The sequence below is a fragment of the Nerophis ophidion genome, linkage group LG02 (genome assembly GCF_033978795.1).
Source record: "Nerophis ophidion isolate RoL-2023_Sa linkage group LG02, RoL_Noph_v1.0, whole genome shotgun sequence".
Taxonomy (NCBI): domain Eukaryota; kingdom Metazoa; phylum Chordata; class Actinopteri; order Syngnathiformes; family Syngnathidae; genus Nerophis; species Nerophis ophidion.
This window is the reverse complement of record NC_084612.1, coordinates 76869101-76885122: the sequence shown is the minus strand read 5'-3', so window position 1 is coordinate 76885122 and position 16022 is coordinate 76869101. Positions and strand designations below refer to the sequence as shown.

General features: G+C 37.6%; 2 protein-coding genes and 1 long non-coding RNA gene across 13 annotated transcripts in view; 1 reads left to right on the top strand and 2 right to left on the bottom strand.

Moving 5' to 3' along the window:
* flnbl (filamin B, like) overlaps positions 1-4781 on the bottom strand; it is a 105245-nt gene extending 100464 nt beyond the window's left edge. For both annotated transcript variants that reach the window (XM_061891820.1, XM_061891829.1), the window contains exon 1: positions 4162-4781. In XM_061891820.1, coding sequence (XP_061747804.1) covers positions 4162-4453 — 292 coding nt within the window. In that variant the 5' untranslated portion in view covers positions 4454-4781. The remainder of the gene's footprint in view (positions 1-4161) is intronic.
* LOC133546085 (uncharacterized) overlaps positions 1-16022 on the top strand; it is a 424415-nt gene that overhangs the window by 122455 nt on the left and 285938 nt on the right. The window lies entirely within an intron of this gene.
* Positions 12361-16022, bottom strand: part of slmapa (sarcolemma associated protein a) — a 107682-nt gene continuing 104020 nt past the window's right edge. For 8 of the 10 annotated variants that reach the window (XM_061891756.1, XM_061891738.1, XM_061891767.1 and 5 more), the window contains one exon: positions 12361-15078. Coding sequence is in view for 7 of the 10 variants with exons in the window: in XM_061891738.1 (XP_061747722.1) it covers positions 14983-15078 (96 nt within the window). In the remaining 3 variants the exon portion in view is untranslated. The remainder of the gene's footprint in view (positions 15079-16022) is intronic. The other 2 variants (XR_009804954.1, XM_061891748.1) reach the window with 1 other exon arrangement.

Here is a 16022-nt window from a genome sequence, read left to right as displayed (position 1 = left end):
ATTGTGGCAACAAAACCAGATTATTTTAGCCTTTTTTCTAGTGACTATTAGTGAGTATTTTAGCAAAAGGCAAAGCGACTAACAAGTTGGAGGAAGACTCAGGACAGACATGGAAATATATTTTAAAAAAATCTAAACGGGGCAACAAAACCTGATATTTTCAGCCATCTTTCTGAAAACAAATACAGAAATGTTACTATTTTTTCTGGAAACAAAAGCAGATGCTTTAGCTGTAGCCATTTTTCTGCTGACAAAACAAGATTATTTTAGTCAAAGTCACAGCGATTAACAAGACAAGTCCACTGAGCTATTTTTCTGTGAAATAAACTTGAATGATTTAAAAAATTGCCTCACGACTTGATGATATGGAAAAATGTTTTTCTTCCTGAAGATAAAACATTTGCTGACTCCAAATCATCATTGATGCAGAAGCAGCAGACAATAACCAACATGATGTTTCATCTTCATTGGAAATTCCCCCGACAGCTCGTACAGCAAATGAATATGTTTGTCTTGATACAAGGAATAATGTTAGCCAACTTAGCATCAACTTAAGAAAATGATGTTGCCCAGCTAGCTAGGACTTCACTTACATCTCTCATTCCTCGCTTCTTCTCTGCTGCGGGACAATAACTTTCTTAAATCCAACTAGGAGTTACAGTTTGAGTCAAATCAAAATCAAAATATTGTAATTAACAAATTGTTGTTGGCTAACGTTACCTACCTCACGCAGTGATTCTCATCCTCTCTCTCTCTCTCTCTCTCTCAACAGAAGTCTCAATCCACACATGAATAAATTACCATATTAATTAGCCATGTGCTCATTGTTACGAATACAGTAGCAATCAATTACCATACTAAGTAGTATGTGCGCTGTTGTCTATGTTATGTAGACTTAAAACTCTGAAGCGATTTTTTTTTATTGGTAAAATTTTTACTGGGGCACTGCAGATCAACAGTGGGGCACGTGCCCCAGTGAAATATGTCTGGCGACGCCCCTGGTTTGAACCCTGTTCTGGTATGAAAGTGACCATTCTGTGTCCACCAATCAGCACACAGTGTCTAGCTCCGCCCCTTTTGGGTAAGCCAACCCTGCTTTTAGGTTGCCATAGTGACACAGAAAGTGTCATCACATTCAAAATGTGTTTGTTGGAGTGCAAACAAACATGTCAATTACAGATGTTATCTATCGGCCGATAAATGCTTTATATGAGTTGGGAAATTGTGTTAGATGTAAATATAAACAGAATACAATGATTTGCAAATCCTTTTCAAGCCATATTCAGTTGAATATGCTACAAAGACAACATATTTGATGTTCAAACTCATAAACCTGTGTTTTTTTTGTGCAAATAATAATTAACTTAGAATTTCATGGCTGCAACACGTGCCAAAGTAGTTGGGAAAGGGCATGTTCACCAATGTGTTACATCACCTTTTATTTTAACAACACTCAATAAACGTTTGGGAACTGAGGAAACTAATTGTTGAAGCTTTGAAAGTGGAATTCTTTCCCATTTTTGTTTTATGTCGAGCTTCAGTCCTTCAACAGTCCGGGGTCTCCGCTGTCCTATTTTATGCTTCATAATACGCCACACATTTTCCATGGGAGACAGGTCTGGACTGCAGGCGGGCCAGGAAAGTACCCACACTCTTTTTTTTACGATCCACGCTGTTGTAACACTTGTCTTGCTGAAATAAGCAGGGGCGTCCATGATAACGTTGCTTGGATGACAACATATGCTGGTCCAAAACCTGTATGGACCTTTCAGCATTAATGGTGCCTTCACAGATGTGTAAGTTACCCATGCCTTGGGCACTAATGCACCCCCATACCATCACAGATGCTGGCTTTTGAACTTTGCGTCTATAACAATCCGAATGGTTATTTTCTTTTTGTTCTGGAGGACACCATGTCCACAGTTTGCAAATATAATTTGAAATGTGGACTCCAAAGAACACTTTTCCACTTTGCATCAGTCCATCTTAGATGATCTCGGGCCCAGAGAAGCTGGTGGCGTTTCTGGATGTTGTTGATAAATGACTTTCGCTTTGCATAGTAGAGTTTTAACTTGCACTTACAGATGTAGGGACCAACTGTATTTAGTGACGGTGGTTTTCTGAAGTGTTCCTGAGCCCAAGTGGTGATATCCTTTAGAGATAGATGTCGGTTTTAGATGCAGTTCTGTCTGAGGAATCGATCAATGTTGCTTTCCAGCCATGCCGCTTACGTGGAGTGATTTCTCCAGATTCTCTGAACCTTTTGATGATATTATGGAGCGTAGATGTTGAAATCCCTAAATTTCTTGCAATTGCACTTTGAGAAAGGTTGTTCTTAAACTGTTTGACTATTTGCTCACGCAGTTGTGGACAAAGGGGTGTACCTCGCCCCATCCTTTCTTGTGAAAGACTGAGCATTTTTTGGGAAGCTGTTTTTATACCCAATCATGGCACCCAAACTGATTTTCAAAGTAAAAGTTGAATTTCAAGACAAAAACTGATTTTCAAAGTATAAGTCGAATTTCAAGACAAAAACTGATTTTCAAAGTAAAAGTTGAATTTCAAGACAAAAACTGATTTTCAAAGTAAAAGTTGATTTTCAAGACAAAAACTGATTTTAAAGTAAAAGTTGTATTTCAAGACAAAAACTGATTTTCAAAGTAAAAGTTGAATTTCAAGACAAAAACTGATTTTCAAAGTAAAAGTTGAATTTCAAGACAATAAATTATTTTCAAAGTAAAAGTTGAATTTTAAGACAAAAATTTATTTCCAAAGTAAAAGTTGATTTTTAAGACAAAAACTGATTTTCAAAGTAAAAGTTGAAGTTCAAGACAAAAACTGATTTTCAAAGTAAAAGTTGATTTTCAAGACAAAAACTGATTTTCAAAGTAAAAGTTGAATTTCAAGACAAAAACTGATTTTCAAAGTAAAAGTTGAAGTTCAAGACAAAAACTGATTTTCAAAGTAAAAGTTGATTTTCAAGACAAAAACTGATTTTCAAAGTAAAAGTTGAATTTCAAGACAAAAACAAATTTTCAAAGTAAAAGTTGAATTTCAAGACAAAAAATTATTTTCAAAGTAAAAGTTGAATTTCAAGACAAAAAATTATTTTCAAAGTAAAAGTTGAATTTCAAGACAAAAACTGGTTTTTAAAGTAAAAGTTGATTTAAGGAAAACATTATTTTCAAGAGGGTGTACCCCGCCTTACGCGCGATTGTAGCTGAGATAGTCGCCAGCGCCCCCAAAAGGGAATAAGCGGTAGAAAAAGGATGGATGGATGATTTTCAAGATAAAAAATGATTTCATGACAAAAAATGACTTTCATTGTAAAAGTTAACTTCCAAGGTAAAAGTTGATTTTCAAGGAAAACATTATTTTCAGGGGGAAAAACTGATTTTCAAAGTAAAAGTTGATTTTCAAGACAAAAACTGATTTTCAAAGTAAATGTTGAATTTCAAGACAAAAACTGATTTTCAAAGTAAAAGTTGAATTTCAAGACAAAAAGTCATTTTCAAAGTAAAAGTCGAATTTCAAGACAAAAACTGATTTTCAAAGTAAAAGTAGAATTTCAAGACAAAAACTGATTTTCAAAGTAAAAGTAGAATTTCAAGACAAAAACTGATTTTCAAAGTAAAAGTTGAATTACAAGACAAATACGGATTTTCAAAGTAAAAGTTGATTTTCAAGACAAAAACTGATTTTCAAAGTAAAAGTAGATTTTCATGACAAAAAGTGATTTTCCCAGCGCCAAGACTGAATGTTGAAACATTTAGTGAGAAGTGTGAAACATTTAGTAAGAAGTGTGACCCATTTAGTAAGAAGTGTGAAACATTTAGTAAGAAGTGTGAAACATTTAGTAAGAAGTGTGCGCCATTTAGTAAGAAGTGTGAGCCATTTGAAGTCACTCATTCAAAAAGGCGTGGACGGAGGCTCCAGAAATGCCAGCACCTCCGTCAGAAAACGCCCTAATTTCAGGCTTTTCCAAGCCACCTTTGTCAATTCCAGGCAGGCCGAATCAAAGCCGGTGGAAAGTTGGTTCCAAACACATCACCAGAAATGTGACATGATTGTGTTTTAATTGAGTAAAAAGCGGGCGTGAAGAAAAGTGTTGGATTGTGAAGCAAGTTTGGCGGGCAGCAAGTCGGCGGCGAGTCCACTCACCGATGGAGACCAGCTTGATGCTCTCGTTGTCCAGGAACTCCAGCGCCACGGAGACGTTCTCCAGCTTCATCTGTCGGAAGTTGGGCCGGTGGTGGAAGCGGTGGTGCATCTTCTTGCGGCTCAGGACCTCCAGCAGCGCGATGAGTCTCAGGCCGTCGCCCAAGTCGAGCTGCAGGTCCACGATCCGCTTGTTGACGCACTTCAGGTGCTCGTTGATCCAGCGGGTGAAAGTGTTCTGCTGGATCTTCTTCCACGGCGCGTCGTCCGCCAGGTCCTTCTCCGTGGTCGGCATGCTGGCTAAGAGACGTGACGGGAGAACCGGGCCGGCGCGCTGCTTCCTGCGGGGAAAACTCCACTGACTTCGGGCTCGCTTTGGGACGAAACTCCTAGGACCGCCCGGCTCCTGTTGCGTTCACTGTCACTTTCAAAAACTCGGAACTTGTACCACCGGGGCTGTTGTCTGGCTTGGGTCGATAGGACGTCAGCGATTTTGTGTTGTTGTTTCGTTAGCCGAGCGTCGATAACGTCAGACGAGTTCCTACAAACCGAGGACAAAAGGGATACAAAAAGTTATGTGACGTTCCCGATACGTTTAGTCAAGCTGCTTTGGCAATTGACGTTCGTCGCGCTCATTTTGTGGCAGACCTTGAAGGCAGCGCCACATTGGATGACGTCGAGTTTTGCAGCCAAAGATCGTCTAATAATTAAGGTGGAGTATTACGAGACGCTTTTCTTCGATCTATAGAAGCTTTTGCACACGTCGCGTTGGGTCAGGTGTACGTTATAAAACCTGCATCGTGACGTCACGCTTTAGTATGAAAGTATAAATTATAAAAATATATTTAAGAATGAAATAACCGCAATAAAATGAGGAAAGCTAAAACAAATATGCAAAAAAAAAACATTTAAAAAAAGTCAATTAAAATGGTAATATTTTAAAGGTTTCAGTTCTTTTCTTGACATCTATTTATTCTTTTACATTTGGAGTAGGATTGTTCCACTTTTTCTTGCAAAATTCAAATGTTATTCAAAATCTTGTAATTTATTTATTCTTTTACATTTGGACTAAGATTGTTCCACTTTTTCTTGCAAAATTCACATGTTCCTCTTGTAAAAAATCAATGGTAAACTTGTATATTTTTAATACTTTTTACATTCTTTCAATAATTCAAGGTTTTTGTCACAAATGACAGTCCTGAATGTTATTAAAGGCAGCAATGTTTGCTACTGGTGCCAAATATACAAATACATTCGTTAAATCAGTGGTCCCCAACATTTTTGTATCCGCGGACCGGTCAACGCTTAATAATTTGTCCCGCGGCCCGGGGGGTGTCCTTTTTTTTCCTTTTCTTCTTTGTCATGAAAAAGGGACGTTTTTGTCATGAAAAAGGGAGTTTTTTGTGGTCGGTGCACTATTTGTAAGTGTATATTGTGTTTTTTATGTTGATTTAATAAAAAAAATAATAAATAAAATATATATATATATATATATATTTTTTTTTTAAGAAAAAATTCTTCTGCGGCCCGGTACCAATCGGGCGACGGCCCGGTACCAGGCCGCAGCCCGGTGGTTGGGGACCACTGCGTTTAAATGATGTATCACATTCAAATGAAGTATTTGCATTTAACAAAACTATACATGCAATAGACTTTTTGTAAACACTTTGACTGGACTTTTAGTGATTTGAAAGTCAATCCTAGTGATTGTGCTGCGTGTGCATGAGATAACAAATATCGTTCCAGTCAATACTTAACGAGCAGGTCCGGGCGTGTTTTAATTGTCGCTGGTTTCCTTTTGTGTTGACACAATGACTCACAGCAAAGAGTGCTTCCTACTTCCAGCAGTTCTTTTCTTCTCTTTTTCTGAAGTTCTCCAGGTCTCCCCCTGGCCAGACCTGCCTCACTTGGTAAAAAAAGAGCCTCTGTGACCAAGTGTGGCGTTCCACAGGGCCTGGTTCTTCGACAACTTATTAAATGTGCAATTTTAAAAACATTGTAAATTGGACAAAAACTGACCCGTTTTTCACAATAGTTGTTTTTATATACATAAAAAAAGACATGATATTTTATTGTCCCTACATTTTTTTATTTAATTCAATTATTTTCATTGTATTTCCCTACATTTAAAACACTTCCTTGGGGTCTTCATAACATGTAACACCTTTTGAGGGCGGTCTCACTTATGTGCCTCCACTTTGACAGTGTCTTCTCTCTTTTAGCACTTCCATAGCGACTATAGCAGGAGTCGGGAACCAAATATTTAAAAATATATTTCCGTAAGAGCCATATAGTATTTTTTTTTTTCAACACTGAACACAACTAAACACGTGCATTTTTAAGTAAGACCAACATTTCTAGAGTATAATAGGTCTCTTTTTCTTTGTAATAACATTGTTATTCTGAAGCTAACTGTGGAGGGGGCGTGGCCTGCGGGCCTGCAGCGACAGGTGCGTAGACAGCCCACCTGCGCCTTGTTATCTAATCACCTGTCGCTCTGTTATAAGCAGCAGCCAGGAGGAGAGACTGGGTTGGGGCTGGAAATACTATTGCTGGAAACTTATTGAAAAATAAAAAAATATTGTAACCCTGAAACAGGCTCTCATGTCAGTGCTTGAGGGTCTGAAGAACCCCCAGGAGGGCAAGCACACTAACCAATAATAAATAAAAACCTTCTTACCATTAACGCAACTTCTTGAACAGGTGCGGTAGAAAACGGACGGATGGATTAAAAATGCATGAGAACGTTTTATAATTTTAACATTATTTTTAACACTGTGATTACAAGTGGAATTAAAGCTGCAAGCAGCGTTGGTTGCTGCCACCGCTTCTCAAACCCTGATCTTAGTCAGACCTACATAGAGGTTTTTGTTTCATGTCTCTACGACATTCCTAACAGAAGTTACAAGCAGTTTTGCCTGGGTATTTTCCTAGGGGGCGTTGAGCGCAAATTTGATTTTTGGGGTTTGGTTTTTTATCAGATGGCAATTTTTGCCAGTCCTGGTGTGTGTGTAAAATTTGGTGAGTTTTGAATTATGTTAAGGGGTTGAAATAATAGATCGGTGTTTCTGGATGTTGTTGATAAATGGCTTTCGCTTGGCATAGTAGAGCTTTAACTTGCACTTAGAAGCATTTTAAATGGGTCAAATTACAGCTCAAAGAGGCAAAAATGGCATTTTTTAGGAAAGTTTGTGGACTATAGTGACAGACACGAGTTCTAACGAGACGCCACTTTGTAGTAGAACAGGGCAGGATGCATGTGCATGTACGAGCCAGTCTGCCCCACAACAAGAGGATAGAGGGGGGGGGGGGGGGGAGGAACTTATCGATTACAATGTCAGATTTGCGCAAAGCTTTTTGTGTCCAGTGCATCAGGAAAGTATTCAGTTTTTCACTTTTTCTACATTTTGTTATGTTATTCATTTTTGTCCTCAAAATTCTACACACAATACCCCATAAGGACAATGTGGGAACGTTTTTTTTTGTAGTTTCCTTCAAATGTATTAAAAAATAAAACAATTTGAAATCACATGTACACAAGTATTCACAGCCTTTGCTAAGATGCATAAGATTTTGGGAGTTCAGGGCCCCATCAGGGAGGTGACCTAGAACCCGGTGGTCACTTGTCAGATCTACAGCATTCCTCTGTTGAGAGAGGAGAACCTTTCAGAAGGATAACCATCTCTGATACAATCTGGTAGAGTGGCTAGACGGAAACTATTTATTCATGAACGTTTGCCAAAATGCACCTGAAAGACTCTCAGACCAGGAGAAACTAAATTCTCTGGTCTGATGAGACAAAAAATGAAGTCTCTGGCGTGAATGCCAGGCGTCATGTTTGGAGTAAACCATTCCTACAGTCAAGCATGGTGGTGGCAGCATCATGCCGTGGGGATGGTTTTCAGCCGCAGGAACTGGGAGGCTAGTCAGGATAGAGGGAAAGATGAATGCATTAAAGTACAGAGACATCCTGGATGAAAACCGACGCTTCCCATCCAATCTGTGGCATCGTATTCAAAAAGACCCGAGGCTTGAATTGCTGGCAAAGGTGCATTAAAAAAAACCTTTTCACTTTGTTATTATGGGTTATTGTTTGTAGAATTTTGAGGACAAAAAAATAAATACATTTTGGAGTAAGGCTGTAACAAAATGTGCCGTGAATAATGTGCGGGTGCACTGTATGTGTACTTAATTAAATCCTATAAATAAATAATACATTTGCAATCCAAAAAAAACTTTCACATTATCATTATGGGGTATTATGTGTAGAATTTTGAGGACACAAGTGAATTTACTGCATTTTGGAATAAAACGGATATAACAAAATGTGCAAAAAGCATACTTTGCAAGTGCAATATAAATCGAGTCACACTTGGGGAAAAAAGGTCACAAATGAGAAAAATTCCAAACGACTCGTTTGGAGGAAATGTGAAAGAAGGCAAGATTGTTTTATAAATATCTCCGCTGTGCCTCCGTTGTTTGATTCCACCTTTTGGGAACTTACGCAGATCCCAAATACACAAAAAGGAATACCAAAAGGTAAACAACATTGTTTCTGCATGTTAGGGTCCCTGTTAATTATTACTAATACTGCTTTTCACTCATTTAGTCTCTTTGTTGAGACTAGAGCAGTGGTTTTTAACCATAGGGCCAGGGCCCCCCCCCAAAATCTCCATTATACAGCGGTGACGCTCAGTTGTAATTCACTTTTCCACCACTTGTGGCAGTAACGACAATCTCACACAGAAGAAGCCAAGTGCTGAAGTCACAGAAGTTTAAGTGCAAAAATGATGACTAAAATGATTATTGTTGTTTATTTTAGAAACAGAAGCACAAAAAATATGACTAAAGTAGTAAAGTTGTACTTTCACTTGCACTTTAACTTGATTGACAGTTAAGTGTTAAAGCTACTATTGAGTTTAGTCAAACATTCATTATTATTGTAGCACAACTGAATTAATTTTTTTGATAGTCATCCGAGCCCCTTATGCAGTATATTTAGTTAGTACTTGTTTTTCTAATCCGCCTGACCTAAGCCTAAGGTTTATGTGTTAAATCTAGCGCCGCCCTAGTTGTTCCCTGGCGCTTTTAAAAATGTATGGGTATTTTTTGTTTTATTATGGAGCCTGTAGGAGGACAAACATGACACACACCTTCCTAATTGTTAGAAATCCCACAATTTATGTTAAACATGCTTCACTGATGAGAGGATTTGGCAAGTGCCGGTCGCTGAACTCACCATTTGTTTACATGAACAACTTTCTCCGAGGCTGCCACAGAAAGACGTGTTTTATGCCACGCCCTTTTTGTCTCATTTTGTCCACCAAACATTTTATACTGTGCGTGAATGCACAAAGGTGAGCTTGGTTGATGTTATTGACTTGTGTGGAGTGCTAATCAGGCATATTTGGGCACTGCATAACTGCAAGCTAATCGATGCTAACATGCTATTTATGCTAGCTGTATGTACATATTGCATCATCATGCCTCGTTTGTAGCTATATTTAAGCTCATTTAATTTCCTTTACTTATGTCCTCTGTGTATTTCATTTATATTTGCAAGACTCATGACACACTATCTGTATGTAATATTGGCTGCATTTCTGATAGTTGTTTGTGTGCAATGTTGTTCCAGACCACAGCAAACGTTACCCAGCTTGCAAAGATTGTAATAAATCCATTAGAAGATGTTTCATATCTATACCTTTGCTCATTCTAAGTCAGTCAGTTCCAGAAGGTATGTCACCTTCTGAGGAGTTTAACTAATGTTGCAATAATGTGTAGAATAAATATTGCATTTCAACATTTTTTTTAATGAAGAGTTGTGTCAGCCTGCGACAGTCATTTTGATAGTAGGCTAATATAGACACTTGCATCATGTGTTGTCTTCATTATAACACTTATATAAGGCTTTTAAAGTCATTTTGATAGTAGGCTAATATAAATAATATAGACACTTGTAAAAGACTTTTAAAGTAATCTTGATAGTAGGCTAATATAACTAATATAGACACTTACATCATGTGTTGTCTTCATTATAACACTTATATAAGACTTTTAAAGTAATTTTGATAGTAGGCTAATATAGCTAATATAGACACTTACATCATGTGTTGTCTTCATTATAACACTTATATAGGACTGTTAAAGTCATTTTGATAGTAGGCTAATATAGCTAATACAGACACTTACATCATGTGTTGTCTTCATTATAACACTTATATAGGACGTTTAAAGTAATTTTGATAGTAGGCTAATATAACTAATATAGACACTTACATCATGTGTTGTCTTCATTATAACACTTATGTAAGACATTTAATGTCATTTTGATAGTAGGCTAATATAGCTAATATAGACACTAACACCATATGTTGTCTTCATTATAACACTTATATATGACTTTGTCATTTTGATAGTAGGCTAATATAACTAATATAGACACATCATGTGTTGTCTTCATTATAACACTTATATATGACTTTGTCATTTTGATAGTAGGCTAATATAACTAATATAGACACTTACATCATGTGTTGTCTTCATTATAACACTTATGTATGACATTTAAAGTCATTTTGATAGTAGGCTAATATAGCTAATATAGACACTAACACCATATATTGTCTTCATTATAACACTTATATATGACTTTGTCATTTTGATAGTAGGCTAATATAACTAATATAGACACATCATGTGTTGTCTTCATTATAACACTTATATATGACTTTGTCATTTTGATAGTAGGCTAACATAGCTAATATAGACACTTACATCATGTGTTGTCTTCATTATAACACTTATGTAGGACTTTTAAAGTAATTTTGATAGTAGGCTAATATAACTAATATAGACACTTACATCATGTGTTGCCTTCATTATAACACTTATATAAGACTTTTAAAGTCATTTTGATAGTAGGCTAATATAGCTAATATAGACACTTACATCATGTGTTGTCTTCATTATAACACTTACATAGGACTTTTAGTCATTTTGATAGTAGGCTAATATACACACCATCCTTTGTTTTCATTATAACACTTATATAGGACTTTTAAAGTCGTTTTGATAGTAGGCTAATAGACATGTTATCTTCAATTTAACACTTATATAGGACTTTTAGTCATTTTGATAGTAGGCTAATATAGACACATCATGTATTGTCCTCATAACACTTATATAGGACTTTTAGTCATTTTGATAGTAGGCTAATATAGACACATCATGTATTGTCTTCATTATAACACTTATATAGGACTTTGTCATTTTTGATAGTAGGCTAATATAACTAATAGACACATCATGTGTTGTCTTCATTATAACACTTATACAAGACTTTTAAAGTCGTTTTGATAGTAGGCTAATATAGACGTCTCGTCTTCATTATAACACTTAGACTTTGAATGTAATTTTGATAGTAAGCTAATATAGCTAATATAGACACTTACGTCATGTGTTGTCTTCATTATAACACTTATATAAGACTTTTAAAGTAATTTTGATAGTAGGCTAATACAACTAATATAGACACTTACATCATGTGTTGTCTTCATTATAACACTATATAAGACTTTTAAAGTCATTTTGATAGTAGGCTAATATAACTAATATAGACACTTAGATCATGTGTTGTCTTCATTATAATACTTATATAAGACTTTTTAAAGTCATTTTGATAGTAGGCTCATAGACACATCATGTGTTGTCTTCATTATTTTGTATTTTTGGTCTTTCAACATTTTTGCTTGCCGACCTGTTTTAAACAAATAATAATGACCTAATAACTAAAAAAAAACATGGTTTCAGGTGTGATATAATTATTGAATGTGATCAAAAGCAGTAGTAAGACGACTCATTCGGTGGTAATATTTGAGTGGGCCCCAGGACCCTGTGTAGTGGAAGAGTTGGGCCCCGAGGTCCACTAGAGCAGTGGTCCCCAACCACCGGGCCGCAGAATAAATTTTTATTATTATTTTTTATATTAAATCAACACAAGATACACTTACTATTAGTGCACCAACCCAAAAAACCTCCCTTTTTCAAGACAAATAAAAGTCCCCCCCTGCCGGGCCGCAGGACAAATGATCAAGCTTTGACTGGTCCGCAGCTACAAAAAGGTTGAGGACCACTGCACTAGAGAAGAATCCAGAAAGACATTATTGTGTGAGAGAAGATTCCAGGAACTTTAGTGGTGGGTCAGCTTGCTACAACTTTATTCCAATCGCCCTGCATATATTCCACTCGTCTCCACATTTCCCGTCCATATCTCTAAAACATGTTTTTAAACAAAATAGCTCTAAGTAGCACGTCATTCCGTGGCACTTTGTATTTTTACATCTCTCTCTCTCTCCTTACTGTAGTGTTTCTCTCTAAACATCTGCAATAATTGTTCCTTTATTTCTGTTTTCCGAACACGGGGACAAGATATGACACAGACGGTGACAAAAGTCGCGCACGCACACAAACTGTACAAGTGTCTGATAAAAAAAAGAAGTTTGCATCGTGGTGGAAAAAGTGTTCCGTGCTACGGCTAAAAGGTCCTTCGCTGAGGTGGCGTTTGGAGGCGAGTCGACGTGATGATGGAGAGAATGTTCGTCAATTGTTACAATCCTCACATGTACACACACACACACACACACACACACACACACACACACACACACACACACACACACACACACACACACACACACACACACACACACACACACACACACACACACACACACACACACAATGTGTTATGTTACAACTGAGGCACTTTGACCCCCCTGCCCCCATTTAGGGGTGACATTAAAAACCTTTCAACCCCCCCATAATCCACCATTTGGCTTCAAGTTTCAAAGCGTCCCCTCGCACCTTGTGACAGAAGAAGAAGAAGAAGAAGACGAAGGACATCCTGCTTTTAGACCACGGCCTTCCAGTGAGTTAGCGTGGACAATTCCAGACGTTAGCTTCTATTTCTTAAAGGAGAACTGCACTTTTTTTTTTGGAATTCTCCCTGTCGTTCACAATCTTTAAAAAAAAAGACGACAAATGTTTTTTTTATGCATTCTAAATATTAAATAAACTTGAATAAAAGCCAAAGGGAGCTCCTCTATTCCGCCAGTAACATCTGATAACCATTCCAAAAGGTGCCAACGGTACTCAATTTACATTTAGAGACTTGGATATTAATCAACTGACGCAGACAAACTATTTCTCGTGGCGCCGTGGTCGCTTCCTGTGTGCCGACGGCGGTCTGCTGTTTCCTCGCTTCCCTGCTCCCTGTCAGCTTATTGTAGGTCATAAATCATGCATCTCACCTGAAAAGCAGATGGTTTGAGAATATAATCTGACAAGTTGAGTCCCTTTAATCGCCATTTGGGACCAAGACCTGGCGAGAGTGACAGGAAAGCGCTTGTTTCCACGGTTTCTTCCCCTAAATGGGGAATATATGAACAGTCGGCATCCTAACGTCAGCAGACATTGTACAGTAAGTGCTGTTTTATTATGTTTGTTGGAGTGTGTGAAGTGAAGTACCGTATTTTTTGGACTAAAAGTCGCAGTTTTTTTTTCGTAATTTGGCCGGGGGTGCGACTTATACTCAGGAGCGACTTATGTGTGAAATGAATATCACATTACCGTAAAATATCAAATAATATTATTTAGCTCATTCACATAAGAGATTAGACGTATAAGATTTCATGGGATTTATGGATTAGGAGTGACAGATAGTTTGGTAAAGGTATAGCATGTTCTATATGTTATAGTTATTTGAATGATTCTTACCATAATATGTTAGGTTAACATAGCAGTTGGTTATTTATGCCTCATATAACCTACACTTATTCAGCCTGTTGTTCACTATTCTTTATTTATTTTAAATTGCCTTTCAAATGTCTGTTCTTGCTGTTGGATTTTATCAAATAAATTTCCCCTAAAAATGCGACTTATATACGTTTTTCCCTTCTTTATTATGCATTTTCGGCAGGTGCGGCTTATACTCCGAAAAATACGGTATATTTATATAGCACTTTACATTGTGAAACCCAATATTTAAGTTACATTTTGAAACCATTGCTGGTGGCACTGGGAGCAGGTTGGTAAATTTCTAGCCCAAGGACACAACGGCAGTGACTAGGAAGGCAGAAGCGGGGATCGAACCTGGAACCCTGAAGTTGCTGGCACGGCCACTCTACCAACCGAGCTATACCGCCCCTGGCACTTGAGTAATAATCAGTGAGGGAAGAAAAAGCAACGGTTGTGATGCTTTTACGAAATTAATGCATAAATACGTAAATAATGTTATTATAAATGTATATAAAAGCTTAATAGAGGTGTTTGGATGTTTTTTAAGAGAATCAAACGGCTCCTATGGCCTCCATTGTAAGCTGACTTTTTAATAAATGTATTTAATATTTAGAATACATTAAAAAAAAAAAAAATCCAGCCCTCATAATGTCTTTCATATTGATTGTGAACGATAGACAAAGTTCCCCCAAAAAGTGCAGATCCTCTTTTAAGACAAAAACATGGAATCGCACAGAAGCTGATGAGCAACAGGACTGAGCGACGGCCAGACGTAAAACCAACCGACGTGATGCTCGGAACCAAACAAAAAAAAAAACACCGCAGTTGAGAGAGAGCAGATTGAAAACTAAACTAAAAACTTTCCTGTCGCTCGACAAAATAAACCAAAAGAAATATCTGTAAGAAACCACAACCATTATATTCCCTCTACAATTATGTACAATTCGACTTTATACAAGTAAAGCAGTGGCCTGCGTGTGTGTGTGTGTGTGTGTGTGTGTGTGTGTGTGTGTGTGTGTGTGTGCGCTACGCCGAGCTGCTCTTGGAGAGATTGGGGTAGATAAAGGCTGCCGTCACGGCGACCATCACTGCGATGACCGGCATCCAGGGGCTCCAGCCGCCCTGTGGACAAAGACAGCCAGGTTAGCGGCGGTGGCGGCGAGGAGGAGGAGGAGGAAGGAGGGAAGGGAAAGCCAGAAGTGCCCGCAAGGTCCAAAGGTAAAGATTGTGTTTGTAGTGCGGATGCTTGCGAAAACACGTCACTTGTTAACGTGAGTCCCATTTAATTAGGATTCTTCGCAGGACCAGTCAGGTCTGTGAAAGCCTCCATGATGATGTCATGGTCTCTTGTAACCTCCTCACTGCTGCTTGCTTGCCATGGAAAATGAGCAGAAACGCATCATTTGAAAGGAAAATAAAACAATAGAAAAAGAGCAGGCAGTTATCGACTTTGCCCATCAGTAAAAGGCTATTTTAATTATTACAACATGTTACAGTAACATTAATGGACGATATATTATGTAGACCTGGGCGATATTATGGAGGGTATTTGTGTCTTTATTCACATTTACTTTTTTGACACTGAATCTATATAACTAGGGATGCACCAATTAATCGGTAACCGAATATATTCAGCCGAATATGGCAAAAAAAGCCACATTCGGCCTTCGGTGGATTGAGTTAAAAAGAAGGCCGAATAGTGGCGTGTGACGCAATTTTTTGACGCGGTGACGTTGGGATATGTTGTGTACCTGTATAAGTGTATGAGGTTACAAGCACACACTTATTGAGATTTAGTGGGGCCTCTGTTTACATTATTAGCCTGTTGTGTAGGCTACCTGTATAAGTGTATGAGGTTACATGCACACACTTAATTGAGATTTACTTGAGCCTTCTGTTTACATTATTAGCATATCTACTGTGGCTAAGCACACTTTTGCCAAAAGGACAATAATTAATTTGTTGTTGGTTTATCCACTTTAATGCACTTTGTTTTTTTTGGAATGCATGTTTTGTTTGAAGGCCTAATATAAATGAAAAACTTTGTGCTTTTTTTGAAAAGCAAA